At 49.6% G+C, this 22,276-nt stretch overlaps 1 protein-coding gene across 1 annotated transcript in view; it reads right to left on the reverse strand.

Moving 5' to 3' along the window:
- Nucleotides 1-4,258, reverse strand: part of EPHB4 (EPH receptor B4) — a 58,106-nt gene extending 53,848 nt beyond the window's left edge. Inside the window, exon 1 of the mRNA XM_053362188.1 lies at nucleotides 3,797-4,258. Coding sequence (XP_053218163.1) covers nucleotides 3,797-3,848 — 52 coding nt within the window. The 5' untranslated portion in view covers nucleotides 3,849-4,258. The remainder of the gene's footprint in view (nucleotides 1-3,796) is intronic.
- Between the last annotated feature and the right edge of the window lie 18,018 nt (nucleotides 4,259-22,276).

Here is a 22,276-nt window from a genome sequence, read left to right on the forward strand (position 1 = left end):
CTGCACTGACATGCAGCGGTTTCGCAAGGACATGCAGAAGCACGGAGGTTAAGCAGGCAAGAAGAGACTGATGGCTGCTGCACGCCTCGAAAGCTTGGGAGGGACGGACGTAATTTAAGCCCGGCTGCTGATCAGGCCAGCGGCCCGTCCCATCCAACAACCAGAAACCCGCAAGCAGGATTCGAACGCAAGCCCCGCTGGAGATTCCGAGCACATAAAGGTAAAGGGACCCCCTGACCATTAGGTCCAGTCGTGGCCGACTCTGAGGTTGCGGCGCTCATCTCGCTTTACTGGCCGAGGGAGCCGGTGTACAGCTTCCGGGTCATGTGGCCAGCAGGACTAAGCCGCTTCTGGCGAACCAGAGCAGCGCACGGAAACACCATTTACCTTCCCACCAGAGTGGTGCCTATTTATCTACTTGCACTGGTGTGCTTTCAAACTGCTAGGCTGGCAGGAGCAGGGACTGAGCAACAGGAGCTCACCCTGTTGCGGGGATTCGAACCTCCGACCTTCTGATCAGCAAGTCCTAGGCTCCGTGGTTTAACCCACAGCACCACCCACGTTTAATCCTAGTCCGAAATCCTCGAAAACCTCCGTCAACCGGTGTGGAACGTGGTGATCTAGACAGCTGCTATTCGCGGGGGTTGGTCTGGATGACCCTCAGGAGCCCATGGTCAGAGTCAGCGATGGTTCTCAACCCCAGCTGATGGAGAGCGGCTCTTGCACTCGGATCCCGCTTCCTGGTGCCCCACAATGAGTATCTGGTTGGCCACTGTGAGAACCATTGGCCTGACCCTCGTATTCTTCATGCTTCATAGTTAAACTGTGGAACTCCCTGCCACAGGAGCCAACAACCTGGGCAAATTCACAACAGAGGAGAGGACAATGGGGGGCTATTCTGTGCCCTCCCCAGTCAAGAGGCAGCAATGCATCTGAATACCAGTTGCTGGAAACTGCAGGGGTGCCGGCCTTGCGTTCGAATCCTGCCCGTGGCGGGTTTTCCCGTAACGGCACCCTGCTGCCCGCTGCAAGAACACATGTCGGGTGTTCTCCTTCGCCGGAGGTTTTTTAACAGAGGTCATACATAACCTGTCAGGGTTTTCTTCTGCACCGATTCGGGGTTGGTCTGGATGACCTTTGGGGGTCCCTTTCCATCTCTACAACGCTACAATCATGCCCAGATGCCTGCTCCAGAAAGCCGCACTCTTCTTCTTACTTTCACACCCCCCCCCTTTGCAAGCTTTTGAGACACGGAGCGGCGAGCATCGTGCCCCCCCCCAAAAAAATTCCCATCTTAGTGGGTTTGCAAAAGGATGGGGTTTTTTTCTGGAGCCACAATAGAGGATTCAATTAATGCGTTACACGCTCCGCTGCCCCTTCACAGCCTTGGGACAGACCTGACCTCCGAGGAGGAGATCAGGGAAGGAGGCAGAGATAGTGGAAGAAAAGTGGGGTGGGGGGCGATTTTGGGGGGGAGATAAGACAGAAAAAAGAGATTTTACAGACCTGGGGTGGGTGGGAAAAAGATAGTTCCTTTCTGAGCTTCTTAAGAAAAGGGGGGTCTTTTTTTGCAGAAAGGGACCATGCTTCAAATGCACACACCCCCCCAAAAAAATTCCTTGCTTTCTCTTGGCTTGGGGATGTTTGGGGCTGAAAGCTACGAAGGGGTTTTTTCCCCACTTTGGCCTGGATTTTAATCCCTTTTCAATGAGGTTTTAGCTTTTCTGGATGGGAGAAAAAAGGGGGAAATGAAGGGGAAATCAGGTGAGGGGGTGAGTAGGAGGTAGAAGCAGATTCGGGATCTGGGTGTTCAGATTACTGGGGGGGGGTCTTGGCCCTTTGGGGAACCAGGGGGCGCAGGACTCCTGGGTTCTGGGCTGGCAAGAGATGGCAGGACTCCTGGGTCCCTCGGGCACCGTTGTGGTGCTCCATATAGTTCAGGATGCCTATTCTGTGATTGTAATAATAAAATTCAAGTCTGCCTGGCAGAGGGAGGTTGAACCTCGAGCGTTCTGCATGCCAGGCAGCCGCTCTGCCACCCAGCCGCCATCTCTCCCTGCAGTTTAGCTTAGAACTGTTCACACTGGCCGGCAGCGGCTGCCCAATGTTTCAAAAAAGGAGAGATTCTCAGGCCTTCTGCACTCAAGGCAGCTGTCCTGCTGCTCAGCAAGAATCTATCCCCTGGCTCAGCAGCAATTGTGTGTGTTTTTTTAAAGAGGCATTTGGGCAGGTAGCTCTCCCAGCCTGGAGATGACACTGGAGGCTGAGTCAGGAACCTTCTGCACTCCCAGCAGGCGCTCCAGCACTAAGCCATGGCTTTTCCCTTAAAACGAAGCCGCTGAGACCCAGGCAAAGCGCTCAAACTTTTCTAACACGTCAAGGAGGAAACTTTTCTGCGCTTTACCTCCCACCTCAACAACCCCTTCTGCAGTCCTGCCACCCTGGCCTTGCCCGTCAAGCGTTCAGCACCCAGTTGGCGGAAGCTGCTGCACCCACTAGGCGACGCTCCTCCTCTGCAGCCTAACACGATGTTGGCGGAAAGTGAGAGCTGTTTGACGGTGGAAGGGACTCCCTCCGGAGCTGGCGGGCTCTCCTTCCTTAAGAGATAGATATAAGCAGAGGGCAGGAGGCTGCCTGCCAGGGACGCGATTCCTGCCCTGCAGCGGGTCAGTCTGGATGACCGTTGGGGGTCCCTTCCAACTTGCCAATTCTAAATCCCCCAACTAACTCAGGATTCCAGCCACTTGCCTTCCCCTGGGCTCCAGCCCAGTAGCACCACCTCCTCCCCGCCGTTTCCAAGAGGACCCAGGAGTCTTACATACTTTCCCGCGGAACTATGGAATTGCAGAGTTGTAAGGGACACCTGAGGGTCATCCAGCCTGACCCCCGACAATCTGCCCAAAGACTCTTGGTTCTCAGCTTCTATAGGTCCAAGACGCTGAGCTGCCCCCTCATTTCTCCCCCCTCCCTCCAGGGAACCCAGGAGTCCTGCAAACTCCCCCCCCAATGCCCCGGGGCACAGCCTTCACCTGCCCCCAGGCCCCTCCCTTCTCCACCCAGGGGAGCTCAGGTGTCCGGACTCCCAGAATCCTTCACTCCACAGCAGCCCACCAAGACCAAATCCGCCCACCCCACCCCCCCAACCCCGGGAAGAGGGGAAAAAGCACTTTATTTTACAACAATGGGAAGGGAAGCCCCACCCCAAATCCTTTGGGACAACTGGGGTAGGGGGGAAACCACAGGCAGCGAAGATTGATGGGCGAGGGAGAGGATCGGAATTTGGAGAGATGAAAGCCTATTGCAAATCGTTGTCCTTTTTTTCCTGGGGGGGGGCAAGAGAGCGCAGAAGGAAGCGCCGATATCGGGGGGGGGGGGGAGAGGAAAGAAAAATCTATCGCCTCGCAGAGGCTCATTACCCAAGATCAATGCGGGGCTTTAAAAAACACTTTGAACGCGCGCTTCAAAAATAGATCAGGCCTCGAGGAGGGAAAAGTGATGGGGGGGCCAGAAGGGGAAACATCTGAGGGAAGGAAAAATCCGCAAAACTCAAAATCTCTCTCTTAGCGGGGAGAGGACCCAGGAGTCCGGGGCTCCAGCCCAACTTCTGGAAAACCCAGGAATCCTGGCGCAACACCCCCAAAAAGCACTTCTCAACAACAATTGCACTTTCCCCCCCCCCGAAGCGACCCAGGAGTCCTGCTGACTCCCAAGTTGGGAGATTTCGTTCCACTTGTGTGTGTGAGCGTGGCGGGTTTTGGGGTCTGGATCGGAACCCAGACCCCGTGTGGTACCTCACCTTCCGCAGCCAGGGCGAAGGGGATCCAGAAGCAAAGCAGCCAGCCAGCCATCGCTCCAGGAACGCCAGAATGAGTCCCAGCAGGAGGAGGAGGACGGAATCTCGGGATCCACAGCCGCGAGAAAAGATTCCTGGGGAGGAAGAAATCAAATCCCAGAACCCAGTTTTCAGGGGGGTCAAGAAACAGTGATTCCAAACATGGTTGAGGCGCCTCTAGATTCCTCGCGACGCACACCCCAAAAATTAAATCCTGTTGCGGAATATATGCGCCGCCAAAGATAAAATAAAAATTCCGAACCACACAAAACACCCACAAATGCAAAATTAAAAAATTGTTCAGCAAACTCCTGCCTCGGACGAACTTTCGGAGCTCTGTCTGGCTTTCCTCTCCACAAGGTGGTTTTTCGGCCGAGACAATGCGACGCGTCGCTTTTTGCGGGGTGCGGGACCCCCGAAACCGGGGAAGGAAATATGGATTGCACCCCCTAAAAAAAAAAGACCTTTTTTTGCAACAATAGGGATCCTTGCAACTTTTCGGACGTTGCGATTGTTCAGGGAAGACAGCAATACTTTTAAGGGGGAAACCACCAGGTCCGTCCCAGGACAAAGGCTCCAATGTTTCCCAAAAATGAAATCCACGATGGGAGCAGCGCTGCTCTTCCAAACCAGAAAGTCCGGAATGGCAGAAAAATCCCAAGCGAAGGACAAAGGAACCCCCCTAAACTGCAGAACAGGAGACTCTGGAAGAAGCAGCCGTTGTGGTGCAGATCTGAAAAAGTCTATGCTGGGTTGGGTGAGAGCCAGGAGACTTTGGAGGGGGGGGGCAGAGGCGGGAGGGGGGCGGGATAAGTGGATCCGGGTTAGGAATCTTTAAAAAAAAAAAATCCAAAGTAGTGTCACTCTTTTTTAAGCAGCTTCTGTGCAGGTCTGAATTCTTGCCCCCACCCCACAAAAAAACCCACAATTTTCCCTGCACACCCCCCAGAAAATGTAGGAAAAGGGAATTTTCACCCAGATTTGCACAGGAAAATAAACTGTGAAGCAAATACTTTGCAGGAATAGATTAGAGGCTTTTCACTTTCTTTACGCCCCCCCCAAAAAAACACACACACAAAGGGGGGGGGACTTTGCTCAGCTCTCTGAACACTTCTTCCAGTCCTTCCCAAAGGTTGTGAAAGGATTTCTGCCTTCTCCCCAAAGCAGGGGAAACGGGAGGGGGGCTCGCCTGGAAAAATATTTGCAAAGGCAGGATAGCAAACTCCGCCCCCCCCCCGGGAAAAAAGCTGTGCAATAAAGGCTTCTCCCTGATATGTTTGCAAAGGGAGGACCCGTCCCCAAAAAAAGACTTGCAAAGGGTTATCTCCTAAATATTTGCAAAACTGAATCCCCCCCCCTGGATATTTGCAAAAGCAGAAGCCCCCCCCCAACATTGCAAAGGTTTCTCTTCGGAATATTTGCAAAAACAGAACCCCCCCCCAAATATTTGCAAAAGCAGAACTCCCCCCAACATTGCAAAGGCTTTTCTCCGAAATATTTGCAAAACAGAACACCCCCCCAAAAATACTTTCAGGACCCCCACCCCACCCCCAAAATACTTGCACTTCTCCCCTAAATATTTGCAGAGCCCACACGCACCAGCTTTGAGAGTAAGTCTACAAAAGGAACGCCCCCCCCCAAAACAAAATATTTGCAAAGGGGGTAGGAACAATTTTGCTTTTTTGCAAAGAATTGGGGGAATTGGAAGTACCAAATTCTACATAAGAATAATTTTTTAAACCTTGCAAAACTACTGGGGAGGGGGGTTCCCCCGAAGGCGCCCCCCCCGTCTGATGAGCGATGGGGAGGATGAACTGGGGGTCCTGCGACTTGCACCCCGCGCGGGGCTCGGCTGCTAGAACGAACTCGTGAGAGGGGCGGGGCCGCCGGGAGGCACGCGCGGAACACGCGGGAATCCCGCGCACGTGTGAACGCGCCCAAGGGCTCCGTGCCCGGAGGAGCAGTAGCAACAACAATAGTAATTGCCCTTGCTTGCTGCTTATGTTGTAGTTGTTAACAATAATGGAAAAAGATGTATGAAATATCGTCGTTACCTTTCCCATAATTTTTTTTATTTGTTTGCTAATTTGGACAATGCTAATTGAAAAAGCTCAGACGTAAAACAGTAGAAGTGTGAGATGATCAGAACCCTCCAAACTTGAAGCATGGGAAAATTAGAATTTGGCAGAATATTCGGATTATTCGATATGTATAATTTGGAATATCTAATGTGATCGGATTGGATTGTTAAAGTGGAAAATTTAATAAAAATTTGAAAAAAAAGAAAAAGCTCAGATGTATACAGAGCTGGAAAGCCACTGTGGCGAGAATGCCAGATTAGGACCTGGCAGAGACACGGGTTCAAATCCCGCTCGTGGCTACGAAGCTACCAGTTGCTGCCTCTTGGCCTAACCCGCCTGGCAGGGCTGTTGTGGTTGGGATTAAATTGGGGGGAAACCATCTATGCCACTTTGAGCTTTGGGGGCATTTTCCAAGCCTGCGATCAGCTACGGTTCTAATGCTTCACTGAAAGCAGCAGCGGGCACCTCCAGCAGCCACAAAAAGGTGCCCCATAAATCATAATAATACAGTGGTACCTCGAGTTAGGTACTTAATTCGTTCCGGAGGTCCGTTCTTAACCTGAAACTGCTCTTAACCTGAAGCACCACTTTAGCTAATGAGGCCTCCCGCTGACACCGTGCCACCGGAGCACAATTTCTGTTCTCATCCTGAAGCAAAGTTCTTATTCCTGAAGCACTATTTCTGGGTTAGCGGAGTCTGTAACCTGAAGCGTCTGTAACCCGAGGTACCACTGTACACAGTTTTGTCTGCAAAACGCGGCCTTAATCCAAAATTATTCCTCAAGGTGCATCGATATCGGTTCCTGTTAATTCTGACATGCCAAATGGATATCCCCCGGGGCGCCACCCAAGGCCCGAAAAGCAAAAACGGCTCAAAATCTCACTTCCTCTAGGTGGGCCTCATTCTGCACCCCAAGCCACCTGCCCTCTCCAATTCCAGAGGTTTGAGAAGCAGGGCTTTCCAGAGGAGGGAGGTAAAGGTAAAGGGACCCCTGACCGTTAGGTCCAGTTGTGACCGACTCTGGGGTTGCGGCACTCATCTCGCTTTGCTGGCCGAGGGAGCCGGCGTACAGCTTCCGGGTCATGTGGCCAGCAGGACTAAGCCGCTTCTGGTGAACCAGAGCAGTGCACGGAAACACCGTTTCCCTTCCCGCCAGAGCAGTACCTAGTTATCTACTTGCACTTTGACGTGCTTTCGAAATGCTAGGTTGGCAGGAGCAGGGACCGAGCAATGGAAGCTCACCCCGTCGCGGGGATTCGAACCGCCGACCTGATTGGCAAGTCCTAGGCTCTGTGGTTTAGACCCCAGTGCCAGCTGCGTCCCATGTTGGTCTGCCATACTCGAAAGAAATAAAACAATTCCTTTCAGTAGCACCTTAAAGACCAACTAACTTTGTTATTGATACGAGCTTTCGTGTGCATGCACACTTCTTCAGATACACACGGAAGTTCATACCAATAACAAACTTAGTTGGTCTCTAAGGTGCTACTGGAAGGAATTTTTTTAAAATTTTGTTAGCAAAAGGTAAAGGGACCCCTGACCATTAGGCCCAGTCATGGCCGACTCTGGGGTTGCAGCGCTCATCTCGCTTTACTGGCCGAGGGAGCCGGCGTACAGCTTCCGGGTCATGTGGCCAGCAGGACTAAGCCACTTCTGGCGAACCAGAGCAGCGCACGGAAATGCCGTTTGCCTTCCCGCCAGAGCGGTACCTATTTATCTACTTGCACTTTGACGTGCTTTCAAACTGCTAGATTGGCAGGAGCAGGGACCGAGCAACGGGAGCTCACCCCGTCGCGGGGATTCGAACTGCCGACCTTCCGATCGGCATGTCCTAGTCTCTGTGGTTTAACCCACAGCGCCACCCGCGTCCCTAGAGGAGGCACCCCAAAGATGGCAAACTGGGCATCTTGTCCCCCACCCCTCCGCTCAGATTTTTTCCTTTACCCCCCTCCTCCCGCAGCAATTTACTAGCCAGGGCACTTTTCAGAGTATGAAACAGCACCAGATTATCCAATAGGCAGAGCAAGCGCATGCTCAGGGGACCAGGAAAAAAGGTGAATCCCCTCCACCTTTAAATTACCGTATTTTTCGCTCTATAAGATGCACCAGACCACAAGACGCACCTAGTTTTTGGAGGAGGAAAACAAGAAAAAAAATATTCTGAATCTCAGAAGCCAGAACAGCAAGAGGGATTGCTGCGCAGCGAAAGCAGCGATCCCTCTTGCTGTTCTGGCTTCTGGGATAGCTGCGCAGCCTGCATTCGCTCCATAAGACGCACACACATTTCCCCTTACTTTTTAGGAGTGGAAAAAGTGGGTCTTATAGAGCAAAGAATACGGTATTTTATGATTTATATTCAATTTAACAAACAAAAAACAAACAAACCTCAAAACGTCACCATGGAAAAAAACCAGAAATTTCAGATTTCCTTACCCTCCACGCCATACCCTCCTCCAATTTTCCCATTCTCGTTTTAAACACGAGACGAGCCTCCTGGATCAGGACCGTCGAGGCCAGAATCCTGTCCTCACAGGGGCCAACGAGATGCCCGTTATGGGGAACCGGTGAGCAGGACTCGAACCCAGCGCTCTCCCCTCCTAGCAGCCTTGAATAGCCTCATCCTCTTAACGCCACCTGAATTGGTGGCTGGATGTTTAAGGAATCAATCTTAAAAGTAGGCAGCCTGCTACGTTTGTAAAAAAAAAAAAAAGAATACTTTTAAGACGCTTAGGTTTAGAATACTTTAAAGACACAGGATTTTGTCTTTTTAGAAACAATGAAATAAAAATGGTTGACACCAGAGGTTCGCCTGTTTGGGGGAAAACCCTGGAAAGTGAAAACAGGTTGCTCTTTTTTCTTTTAACTGCGCAATTAGGACGCTTTGCTATTTTACCCATAAAATTACGATAGTAAAAAGTAAACGTTGAATTAATTCGCAGAACTCTGCTTTCCATAGTGCCCCCTGTGAGGCTGCGGAACGTAATACAGGGCTGTGTGTGCATCTCTTATATACATGAAAAACGGAAGGCTGTCGTCGTATATTTATTTCATAAATTTAGCATAGTGCTTTATTGTAGGGAGAAACCCTCAGAGTGGTTCACAAAACAGATAAAACAATAGAATGATCGCTCAGTGTTTACAACCACAAGTTAAAACGTTCGGAGAGCTAAAACCACAACAGAATAGAATGCAAAACTCAGACAAACTTTCCAGGCACCTTTGTTGAAATAAGAATGTCTTCAGCAGGGAAAAGTGCAGCAACGGCCCAATATCAAGTGGCAGGGAGTTCCAAAGTACCTCTGCCGCCACAGTAAAGGATTAAGTTCTTACAGGTATGATGTGGGCGCAATGCCAATTACACTGATCGAAGTGGTCGAGCGGGCACATATGGCGCATAGGCAAACTCGGCCCTCCAGATGTTTTGGGACTACAACTCCCACCATCCCTAGCTAACAGGACCAGTGGTCAGGGATGATGGGAATTGTAGTCTCAAAACATCAGGAGGGCCAAGTTTGCCTATGCCTGCGCGAGGAAATCTGGTAGATCAGGGGTCAGCAAACTTTTTCAGCAGAGGGCTGGTCCACTGTCCCTCAGACCTTCTGGGGGGCCGGACTATATTTTTTGGGGGGAAAATGAATGAATTCCTATGCCCCACAAATAATCCAGAGATGCATTTTAAATAAAAGGACACATTCTACTCATGTAAAAACACACTGATTCCCGGACTGGACTATATATTTTTTTGGGGGGGGGAATAAACAAATTCCTATGCCCCACAAATAACCCAGAGATGCATTTTAAATAGAAGCACGCATTCTGCTCATGTAAAAATACCAGGCAGCCCCACAAATAAACCAAAGATGCATTTTAAATAAAAGCACATATTCTACTCATGTAAAAACACGCTGATTCCTGGACCGTTCGCGGGCCAGATTTAGAAGGCGATTGGGCCGAATCCTGCCCCTGGGCCTTAGTTTGTCTACCCCTGTGTTGGATCCCTGTCAGCAATCGTGCTGCAGCGTTCTGTACTGATGGCCGATTCTGGATCAGGCACAAGGGATGCCCCAGGGAGAGCACATTGCAGTAGTCTATCCTTCAAGTAACCAGCGCATGAACTACTGCGGCCAGGCTCTCTCTCAGTGGCAGCCAAACCGACTGCAACATGCGGGGGGGGGGGGCAAGAGGCAAACTGTTTAATGGGGAAGGGGGCACTTCGGAGCCAGCTGGCTGCGAACTGATGGGAGTTGCAGTGATTGGTTCAAAATTGGGAAAGGAGTACGACAAGGCTGTATATTGTCTCCCTGCTTATTTAACTTACATGCAGAATTCATCATGCAAAAGGCTGGGCTGGATGAATCCCAAGCGGGAATTAAGATTGCCGGAAGAAATATCAACAACCTCAGATATGCAGGTGACACAACCTTGATGGCAGAAAGTTAGGAGGAATTAAAGAACCTTTTATTGAGGGTGAAAGAGGAGAGCGCAAAATATGGTCTGAAGCTCAACATCAAAAAAACGAAGATTGTGGCCACTGGTCCCATCACCTCCTGGCAAATAGAAGGGGAAGAAATGGAGGCAGTGAGAGATTTTACCTTCTTGGGCTCCATGATCACTGCAGATGGTGACAGCAGCCACCAAATTAAAAGACGCCTGCTTCTTGGGAGAAAAGCAATGACAAACCTAGACAGCATCTTAAAAAGCAGATACATCACCTTGCCGACAAAGGTCCATATGGTTAAAGCTATGGTTTTCCCAGGAGTGATGTATGGAAGTGAGAGCTGGACCATAAAGAAGGCTGATTGCCAAAGAATGGATGCTTTTGAATTCTGTGCTGGAGGAGACTCTTGAGAGTCCCATGGACTGCAAGAAGATCAAACCTCTCCATTCTGAAGGAAATCAGCCCTGAGTGCTCACTGGAAGGACAGATCCTGAAGCTGAGGCTCCAATACTTTGGCCACCTCATGAGAAGAGAAGACTCCCTGGAAAAGACCCTGATGCTGGGAAAGATGGAGGGCACAAGGAGAAGGGGACGACAGAGGACGAGATGGTGGGACAGTGTTCTCGAAGCTACCAGCATGAGTTTGGGGGGGGGGGTATTTATGCGTCTCGTGCCATTTCTCTGTGTGCCACCATTCTCCAAAGCCCTGGCTCCTAAGGGGGAGTCTACATGGGCCAAATTTAAAAAAAGAAATAAATTGTATGGTAATTTCTGCTGCTCTCGTGCATGGGAAAACTCGCACCTTGGAAAGAGATTAGGGGAGAAAATTCACCCTATGGTTTCGGGGACATAGGGAAGGTGGATGCAGAAAGCCTAACTAAAGATGTTGACAGATCAATGTGGGCCAGAAACTTTGGGAAGCAGTTCTGCCAAAAGTGCTCACATGGGGGACGAAAGTGCCCACGGAAAAACCAGTGCAAAAGAATAATAACAAACCGCCCTCTTGTTGTTTTTCACTGCCCAGCCTTGTGAAGAGTCGCATTTCGGCTGGCGCAACCGAGGCCCTGCCCTGATAGGGACTTTGGAATTTGCTTGCTGTGCCCATTTCGCAGCTCCCCACGACTGAGGCAAGAGATTGAGGGCGACCGTGTGGGAACCGGCGGCGGAGGCTTGGCTGCGAACCACAAGGCTGGCGCCTTGCCTATCTAAAAATATATCTGTGTACCTGGCAGAGCAGCGTTGCAGCTGACACGCCCGCAAGCTTTGTACGAGGCGAGGGGAGGGACCCTGGGGTCATCTAGCCCAACCCGCTGCAATCGCACAAATGTTGCTCAGGTACCTATCCAAGAGGCACCCCATCCATCCGTCTGTCCGTCCTCCCAGAAAGCAGAGATATGGGGACCCCGGGGGGGGGGCGGGATGTGTGGGTCAGCTGCAAGGGGGCAGCGGCAGAACTAGGCCTCTGACCCGGGAGAGGCTGGATTTCATCTCGTTTCCTGCTTGGCTCCAGCCATCCTGAATGAAACAATTCCCTGCCCTTTCCTTTCTGGCAGCAGCCGACAGAACTGGGCCAAGAAGATGATGAAGGCGGAAATGCAGTTTTTTTTTTGTGGGGGGAGAGATTGTGTCTGTGCTGGCAAGGGAGACACGCAGACACAGGAGATGGAGGGGAGGGGAAAACCAGCTGTTCTTTCGGAAGGCAGTGTGGCGCAATGGTTAGAGCACCGGGCGAGGACCTGGGAGGAGAGCTGGGTTCAAATCCCCCCTCAGCCGTGAAGCTCACTGGGCCGATCTCTTAGTCTCTTACCCTACCTCACAAGGTTGCCGTGAGGACAAAATGGGGGAGAAATAAAACCTCGAAGAGCACCTTGAGATCACTGGGAGATAAAATTGGTAGGACTGAAAATAGTGTTTGTTTGTGTTGGCTGTTATATTGGACCGGATGAAGTGAATATTAGTTTTATATAGTGGAGAGACGGAAGAATCGGACGTTATTTACTTTCTGGATCTTATTTTTCTTTCTCTTTTGATAATAATATGTGGTTTCCCCAGCCACTCTGGGTGGCTTCCAAAAAAACACTAAAATACAAAAACCTATGAAACATTAAAAGCTTCCCTAAACAGGGCTGCCTTCAGATGTCTTCTAAAAGTTTGGTAGTTGTTTTTCTCTTTGACATCTGGTGGGAGGGAGTTCCACAGGGTGGGCACCACCACCGAGAAGGCCCTCTGCCTGGTTCCCTGTAACCTCACTTCTCGCAGGGAGGGAACCGCCAGGAGGCCCTCGGAGCTGGACCTCAGTGTCCGGGCAGAACGATGGGGGTGGAGATGCTACTTCACGTCTACTGGGCCTTAGAGATGCTTCTCCAGGTCTACTGAGCCTTTGAGGCCGTTTAGGGCTTTAAAGGTCAGCACCAACACTCTGAATTGTGCTCAGAAACGTACTAGGAGCCAATGTAAGTATTTCAGGACTAGTGTTATGTGGTCTCCCAGTCACCACTCTGGCTGCCGCGTTCTGGATTAATTGCAGTTTCCAGGTCACCTTCAAAGGTAGCCCCACATAGAGCGCGTTGGAGTAGTCCAAACAGGAGATAACCAGATCATGCACCACTCTGGCGAGACAGTCTGAGGGCAGGGAGGGTCTCATCCTGCGTACCAGATGGAGCTGGTAAACAGCTGCCCTGGACACAGAACTGACCTGCGCCTCCATGGACAGCTGTGAGTCTAGAACAGGGGTCGGCAACCCGCGGCTCCGGAGCCGCATGTGGCTCTTTTACACCTTTGCCGCGGCTCCGGGGTGGATACTAGCGAGGGGAGGAGGTGCATTGTGCACCCCGACACTCCCCACTGTGGCTGGCGCTGTACTGGCTGTGACGTCGCATGGGGGCGCTGCGTGTGTCAGTCACGCACCGTCCCTACGTCACCTTCCCGCCCGCCCGCTACATTGTAAGGGGCATGTACGCTGGTCACTGCATTGAAAGGGGGCATGTACGCTGGTCACTGTTTTGAAGGGGAATGAAGAACACACACACACAAAAAGGTAACTTGTTAATTTAACGTTTATTTCTATGAGGAGGAGTAATTCTGAGGGGTCAAACAAAGAAATAATAAAAAAGTGACAAAAAAGTTATTTTTATAATGAGTTTTGCGGCTCCCAGGTTTTTTTTCTTCGGAAAGGGGTCCAAGTGGCTCTTTTTGTCTTAAAGGTTGCAGACCCCTGGTATAGTTAAAGCTCTGGTTTTCCCAGTAGTGATGTATGGAAGTGAGAGCTGGACCATCAAGAAGGCTGATGGCCAAATAATGGATGCTTTTGAATTCTGGTGCTGGAGGAGACTCTTGAGAGTCCCATGGACTGCAAGAAGATCAAACCTCTCCATTCTGAAGGAAATCAGCCCTGAGTGCTCACTGGAAGGACAGATCCTGAAGCTGAGGCTCCAAGACTTTGGCCACCTCCTGAGAAGAGAAGACTCCCTGGAAAAGACCCTGATGCTGGGAAAGATGGAGGGCACAAGGAGAAGGGGACGACGGAGGACGAGATGGTGGGACAGTGTTCTCAAAGGGACCAGCATGAGTTTGACCAAACTGCGGGAGGCAGTGGAAGACAGGAGGGCCTGGCGTGCTCTGGTCCAGGGGGTCATGAAGAGGCGGACACGACTAAACGACTCAACAGTAACAACAATTGAACAAAATTGCAAAAAAATAATTTTCACCCCCCAAAATGGCACCCACTATTATCACAGTACATTGGCAGCAGGTTGGCCAAGGCTCAGCCTTTGAAACTCTTTCTTGTGATGTAACAGGGGGGAAGCGGCTTTCCTCTGAGGAGCATGTGCAAAGTTCACACACCTGCCTCATGCTCCACTAAGCAACCACAACGAGCTTCAGGGAAAGCAATAATTAGCATTTATATAGTATCTCCTTTGTGTTATCACACATGTCATCTTGCAATAGACACGTCTCGGTATTCCCAGGCCCTGTTTTTCGGAAATGTCTCACTCCTGTTTTCTCAGACGGAAGCCGGAGTGAGTTCCCAGCAGCAAAGGAAGGGGCGGAAAGAGGCTCACAGCTCACGCTTCAAACCATAAACCATAGGAAACATAAGGAGCCAGACCGCTGGGTCTCTTATCTATCTCAGTATCATCTCTACACAGAACAAGATTCTAGTCCTCATGGCTGCAAACAAATGAACAGGATTGATGGAAGCTGCCTTGGGAGTCAAACCTACACTGACCGGCTGCAGCGACTGTCCTGGGGATTCGAACCGGGGTCTCCCCCAGACCTACCTGCATCTTCAGGTAGGTCTGGGAGAGACCCCAGTTCGAATTCCCTGGAAAGTCAGGTATTGGAGCTGGGACCTTCTGCAAGCCAAGCAGGTGTCCTGCTACTGAGCCCTTGCCTAAAACAGAAGGTTGCCAAGTTTAGGGAACGGGTGAAATTAAATTAGTACCCCCAATTTTCCCATCACCTCCTGGCAAATAGAAGGGGAAGAAATGGAGGCAGTGAAAGATTTTACTTTCTTGGGCTCCATGATCACTGCAGATGGTGACAGCAGCCACCAAATTAAAAGACGCCTGCTTCTTGGGAGAAGGGCAATGACAGGCCTAGACAGCATCTTGAGAAGTAGAGACATCACCTTGCCGACAAAGGTCCGTATAGTTAAAGCTCTGGTTTTCCCAGTAGTGATGTATGGAAGTGAGAGCTGGACCATAAAGAAGGCAGATCGCCGAAGAATGGATGCTTTTGAATTCTGGTGCTGGAGGAGACTCTTGAGAGTCCCATGGACTGCAAGAAGATCCAACCTCTCCATTCTGAAGGAAATCAGCCCTGAGTGCTCACTGGAAGGACAGATCCTGAAGCTGAGGCTCCAAGACTTTGGCCACCTCATGAGAAGAGAAGACTCTCTGGAAAAGACCCTGATGTTGGGAAAGATGGAGGGCCCAAGGAGAAGGGGACGACGGAGGACGAGATGGTGGGACAGTGTTCTCGAAGCTACCAGCATGAGTTTGACCCAACTGCGGGAGGCAATGGAAGACAGGAGTGCCTGGCGTGCTCTGGTCCAGGGGGTCACGAAGAGGCGGACACGACTAAACGACTCAACAACAACAATTTTCTCTTTATGGAAGCTTTTAATGTTTGATGCATGACGGTATTTTAATATTTTGTTGGAAGCCGCCCAGAGTGGCTGGGGAAGCCCAGCCAGATGGGCGGGGTATAAATAATAAATTATTATTATTATTAATCTAAATTCAGCACCAGCAGGGGAAACCGAGGCTGAGAAGTGGGAAACCCCATTTCCCAAGGCCACATTCCAAGTCTGCGGCAGGTGCGGGACTCGAATCCAAGCCAAGAGGTTCCTGGTTCTCAATCCTCCGAGCCGTTTCGGCTCTCGGCTAAGTGAAACTGCTATGCGCGCACAAATAAGTCATGGCTTTGTTTCTGAAAGGAGAAGTCTCCTCCGATCACAGCTGTGTGGCCATTCCTCGTGGTGACTGGGCAGCACTCCCTGCGTGCTCAGAGGCACTCTTGACTTTACCAGGGCCCCTGAAAATTGGCTCAGTGGCCAACCTGACCACAAACGAAATTATTTATTTGGCCCGCTTATTCCACATACATCTTGATTCGCTTACGCGGTGGTTAGACTAGATTGGACTTTGTCAAGTACTAGCAGGGTGTGCTTGCCTCTGCCTGGGAATGCTTAAAAACAAAAACAAAAATACTGTGATATTCGAATGGATAGTGCAATTTTTAAATTCGGACGCACCGAAAAACAAAAGCGCCAAAGTCGCTTCTGGTTCAAAATGGCGGCTGGCGTTGAAGCGCCAACAAAATCTACCCCCTTCAGGAAAACTCGTTGGTGAGGATTTGGAGAAAATATGTCAAGAGGCGGCTGAATTTATCCCAAAACCAGGGCCAAGTCACACCCAAGTGACGTTTGTCCGCCATCTTGATTCAAAATGGCAGCCGGCCAAAATACAGGAAAACCGCTGTTCCAAAATATAGAGAAAACTGGATCCAATTTGTTTTGTTGGGCCATTATGTGAGCCTTAATCCCGACTTCCTGTGTGGGATGTTCACACACAATCCTGTTCACCTCACTAGATATCCAGGAGTGTTATGAGAGAGCGAAATTTTCTCTTCCCACTGATCACATTTCCTCGTCACTTCCTGAACAGCAAAAAACCCCACACCAGTTTCTTTTTTAAAAAAAATGAATTTATTTAATCCACTTTAACTGCACACACTAAAAGTTTCTGGCGTGCGCTCAGACCCCTGGCGCAAAATGCGGCCATCCTATATCTCCGTCCCCCTGTAAACTGAATAATGGTGAATTATCCAGCCCGCTGGCCCCACAACCTCTTTCAGAGACCCCTCTCTGCCCCAAAGAACTTGTCGGGGAAAAATCCAGCCGTTATGGAAGGTCAGCAGCCAGAAAAACTGTGGCTGGCTTGGCGGCATTTTGCTCTCCTCCCCGTTGCCCCCTAGGTTATCTGGCCTGGCCAGCTGCAATCGACCTCCTGTGGGTCAGCCATGGGTCAGGAAACAGAAGGGGCACTGCTAGCCTACGAAGACCAGATACAAGCCATTTTTGGGGGGGAGAGATATCGCAATTGTTTCACGGGAACCAGAGGCGATTTAAAATAGCCAGCGGGGCGCTTCCTGCTGGAAAAAGGCACCGATTTTATAGAATTGTAGGGTTGGAAGGGACCCTCAAAGGTCATCCAGCCCAACCCTCCTCTTGCAATGGCAGGAAATTTTTACCCAATGTGATTCTCGAACCCAGGGCCCAGAGATTATTAAGAGCCAAAAGCGAAAATGTTCAGAGATTTGTTGGGTTAGAACAGGGTTCGCCAACCCGGCGCCACCCCAGAGGCTTCGTACTACAACTCACAACAGAGGGGGCGAAGCCTGGATTAGAAAGAGGGTCGCACAGCTCTGGAGACCGGATTTCTGAAACCCCCCTTAGGAAGCGGAGTGGGGTGCTGATGCAATGATTTGCCCTATGAAGGCAAAAGGGGTGCCGGGTTCTGGATTCGAGTCCTACGTAAGTTGCAGGATGCGTTTTAAGAAGACATGTGGGGAAAAGGAGGGGTGTTTTTAGGCAGTTTTTAGGGGACGCAGAGTCTGATTTTGATCACATTATCTAGAGTAGACCCCCCCTCTTCTTCCTCACCCCCCAAGAGGGGCGGACGGTGTGTGTGTGTGTGTCCACACTGACTTTCAGCAGCCCATTCTCCCTCCCCCCTCGCACCCGGATCCATTTCCCTGCTCTCCAGGGTCTTAAATATCATCCCGGAGAAAAGATAAATGGAGATATTAAAAACACGTAGGGATGCTCGACAGATGAAGACCATCTGGGCCGGTGTTTTTTTGGGGGGGGCAAACACCCCCCCTCCTCTCCATCCGGGATCCATTTCTCTTTCCTGCCCCCAACAAACCACCCCACACTTTTCCATCCCATCAACAGGCCTCTTTCCGCCTCCCCAAAAAACCTCGCACGCAAAGGGGTGCCCTTAAATCTTAATTGGGGGGGTCTCCTTCCTCTTTTATCTCATGTCAGGAAGTGGGGTGGGGGTCCAGGATCCCCTCCAAGTCCGGATGCGGGGTAGAAATTTATCGGGGTGATGTGGGGCAGAGTGGGGAGTGAGGCCAGCCTAATTTGAAACAGGCTGCGTTTTTATGGAGCGCTCAGAACTAGCCAGTCGGAGACCGCCGTCTCCCCCCACCCTAAAAAAATTCCCCGAAAAACACTCAAAACACCCCCGCCGCCTTTCCTGGACATTGCTGTCTGGAATCAATTTGTGTCTAGAGTTATGAGGCCTAGCCCGGTTTTCCCGGCGAAAGAGGCCTTAAAGGAAAATGGGGGGTATTTAAACAAACGGCAACCCCCCCCAAATCTCCCCATTTGTGCGGGTGCCACCGGGATTTAGGGTTGCTAGGCGCTGGACGGCACAGAAACTGACTCGGTAGAGTGCGAGGATGAGGGTGGTGGGTTTGAGTTCCAAGTCGGGCCAAAGATTCCTGGCTTAAAGCGGGTTGGAATGGATGACCTTCAGGGGTCCCGTTCCAACTCGACAGTCCTGTGACGCCAGGAGCTCAGAAGGTGGTGGAATCCCCTTCGGTGGAGGGTTGTTGTTGTTTTTTTAAAGAAATATTTAACATAATTATTACAAAATACAAGCAAAATACTGCAAATACATACATGCATATATCTTTCAGATAAGCACACGTATATAAAAAAGAATAGAAAATAAAAAAGGAAGAAAGAAAGAAAGAAAGAAAGAAAAAATAAGGAGAAAAAGAAGAAGAAAAATTGGAAGAATTTCTTCCAAATTTCCTTTACAAATATCTCAACAATGAAATTTCATTGATTGACTTCCATCGCTTACACTGCACTCCCTATATACATTCTAAGCAAAATTCTATCTCTTATTCCCCCAATCTCACACAAATATTCTAATCCAATAAGTTTTCTAAATCTTTCACAAATCTATTCTAAACACAACCAGTGCCTTACACTTAATCTTTGTCGACATAAATAACCATTGAAACATTTCCATCATTTCAAGCAGCGGGGTTGGAATAGATGACCGCGGGGTGTCCCTCCCTGAATTTGAGCTCCCCCCACCGCATCTCCTTTCGCCCCACTGACCCTCTCCAAGAGCCCAGGAGGCACTTCGACCTTGTAGCCATCTTTAACTCGCTGGCTTTCGGCCCCCTAAATCCTATTCCCTAACAGATGATCTCCGCAGACAACTGGATCAAGACGGGTCAGGACTGCTGATTCTCTTAGATTTCTCAGCAGCCTTTGACATGGTCGATCATGATCTTCTGGACCACCGCCTCACCGATATGGGGATACGGCCCCAAAATGGCTGTGCTCTTTTATCTCTGGTCAGGGACAGAGGGTGGCACTAGGGAGGGAAATGTCGTTGCGCCACCCCTTGGTGTGTGGAGTGCCGCAGGGTGCAATCCTCTCCCCGATGCTTTTTAACATCTTTATGTGATGTATGGAAGTGAGAGCTGGACCATAAAGAAGGCTGATGGCCGAAGAATGGATGCTTTTGAATTCTGGCGCTGGAGGAGACTCTGGAGAGTCCCATGGACTGCAAGAAGACCCAACCTCTCCATTCGGAAGGAAATCAGCCCTGAGTGCTCACTGGAAGGACAGATCCTGAAGCTGAGGCTCCAAGACTTTGGCCACCTCATGAGAAGAGAAGACTCCCTGGAAAAGACCCTGATGTTGGGGAAGATGGAGGGCGCAAGGAGAAGGGGACGACGGAGGACGAGATGGTGGGACAGTGTTCTCGAAGCGGGAATTAAGATTGCCGGAAGAAATATCAACAACCTCAGATATGAAGGTGACACAACCTTGATGGCAGAAAGTGAGGAGGAATTAAAGAACCTTTTATTGAGGGTGAAAGAGGAGAGCGCAAAATATGGTCTGAAGCTCAACATAAAATACCCGAAGATCATGGCCACTGCTCCCATCACCTCCTGGCAAATAGAAGGGGAAGAAATGGAGGCAGTGAGAGATTTTACCTTCTTGGGCTCCATGATCACTGCAGATGGGGACAGCAGCCACGAAATAAAAAGACGCCTGCTTTTTGGGAGAAAAGCAATGACAAACCTAGACAGCATCTTAAAAAGCAGAGACATCACCTTGCCAACAAAGGTCCGTATAGTTAAAGCTCTGGACCATAAAGAAGGCTGATGGCCGAAGAATGGATGCTTTTGAATTCTGGTGCTGGAGGAGAGTCTTGAGAGTCCCATGGACTGCAAGAAGATCAAACCTCTCCATTCTGAAGGAAATCAGCCCTGAGTGCTCACTGGAAGGACAGATCCTGAAGCTGAGGCTCCAAGACTTTGGCCACCTCATGAGAAGAGAAGACTCCCTGGAAAAGACCCCGATGTTGCTGTGGCATTCTGCACCCGCTGGAGTTTCTGGATCAGTCTCAAGGGCAGCCCCACGTAGAGTGAGTTACAGTAGTCAAGCCTGGAGGTGACCGTCACGTGGATCACAGTGGCTAAAGAACCCCCAGCAGGCGGCCACCTGACCTCTCCAAGGAAGGAGAGCCCGCCAGCTTCCAAGGGAGTCTCAAACCGCTCTTAACCCTCAGAAATTTCTTCCTGATGTGGAGTCCGAATCTCCTTTCTTGTAACTTGAAGCCATGGGTTCGAGTCCTGCTCTCTGGAGTAGCGGAAGAGACAAGTCCATCAACCCTTGCTGGCCAAGCAATGCCCGTATGAAGACTGGAAGCAAAACCCAAGCACAAGGGGCAGCCCTCTCCCCACTTGTGACTGGAAAGGGCAAAAAGAGACCTTCGCACGGCGCCTAGTTAGCCTGCGGAACTCCCTCCCACAAGAGGACATCAATTTCAATGGCTAGACTATAAGAGAGACAAATTTATGGGCTATTGATGGCTGCGCGCCACAGCTGCTGTATACAACAACGACAATAATAATAATAATTAATAATTGTATTATTGATACCTCGGCCACCTGGCTGGCTTTCCCCAACCACTCTGGGTGGCTTACAGAATATATGAAACATAATAAAGCATCAGAGGTAGTATACCTTTGAGCACCAGTTACTGGAAATCACAGCTACTGGGGAGAGTGCTGTTCTCGCACTCAGGTCCCAATTTTTGGATTTCCCGTCATGCGCATCTGGTCGGCCACTCTGGACAAGATGGAGCCCCTTGAATAAATATTGTAATATTAAAGCTATGTAATCACTTGAAAGAAACAATTAGGCCTAGGATAAAAATGGAATTAAATTTATAAAAAAGAAAATGTACGATAAGGAAAGTTATGTAAAATGATTAGGACTGTGATATGGTCTTTTGAAACACTGATATTGGAAACTGCTACATATAATTACTAAGAAGTTCAGATGGAAGAGATATGAAGATGGACTGTACTTAATTTTAATTAATTAAGTGGTAATATGTTGTATTTTTTTCTTTTTTGTGTGTGTTGTCGTTATTATTGTTAATCTTTTCTTTTTTTACTATGTTCATTTACTGAAAATAATAAATATTATTTCGGGGGGGGGGGGAGATGGAGCCCCTTGGACCGGATCCAGCAGCCCAGGCTCTTATTATCATTAACATTTAGCTTTAATAATAATAATAATAATAATAATAATAATAATAATAATAATAATAAATTGGATTAAAAACTCAAACCGTCTTCCCAAGAAGTGTTGCCATTTAAACCGCAAGTGCGGAGAAGGAACCCCAACAAAGAAAAGCGAAGGTGTAACCAGCCCTCTGCTTGATGGCTTTCCTCGTCTTCTAATTAATCTATACAAATCTGTCACAGGCAAATCCTGTTATTGCTTCGTATCGCTGGAGCCACACATTTCTTACCCGGGAGGCGGGTTATTGCTTTGTTTCTTTTTTCTTCTCGTTTTTATTACGTATTCTGCCTTTTTATCTCATATTTTTTACGCTGTGAGAACTTGGGACGAAGGGCGCTATGCAGATTTAATAAATAACAATAATAATTGCAGGGGGTCGGACTAGATGACCGCTGGGGGTCTCATCTAACTCTGCAAATCTACGATTCTATGAAATATCCCAGCATATTCTAGTCTTGGCTCCTCCTGCTCTGAAAAAGGCCCAGAACTCCGCTTCCTCGAATTCAACCCTATGAATGTTTATGGGAAATAAACCCCATAGGAATAAATTGAGAAAAGATGGTTAGGATGAGACGGCAGGGATATCAGCTTGGGGACAGAATTGCCCGGATTTTTTGGCAAGCTCTGGAGAGTCCTGTCGCCCTTCCGCAGGGGACCCAGGAGTCCGGCCCTTAAGACAGGAGACATAACACATACGTTTGACTAAAAACAGAGTTTTCTATCTTGGCTGCTGGCCGAAACAGGGGAAGCCCTGCGCTATCATTTCTGACAGTCAGCAAAATCT

The sequence above is a fragment of the Podarcis raffonei genome, chromosome 13, assembly GCF_027172205.1.
Source record: "Podarcis raffonei isolate rPodRaf1 chromosome 13, rPodRaf1.pri, whole genome shotgun sequence".
Taxonomy (NCBI): domain Eukaryota; kingdom Metazoa; phylum Chordata; class Lepidosauria; order Squamata; family Lacertidae; genus Podarcis; species Podarcis raffonei.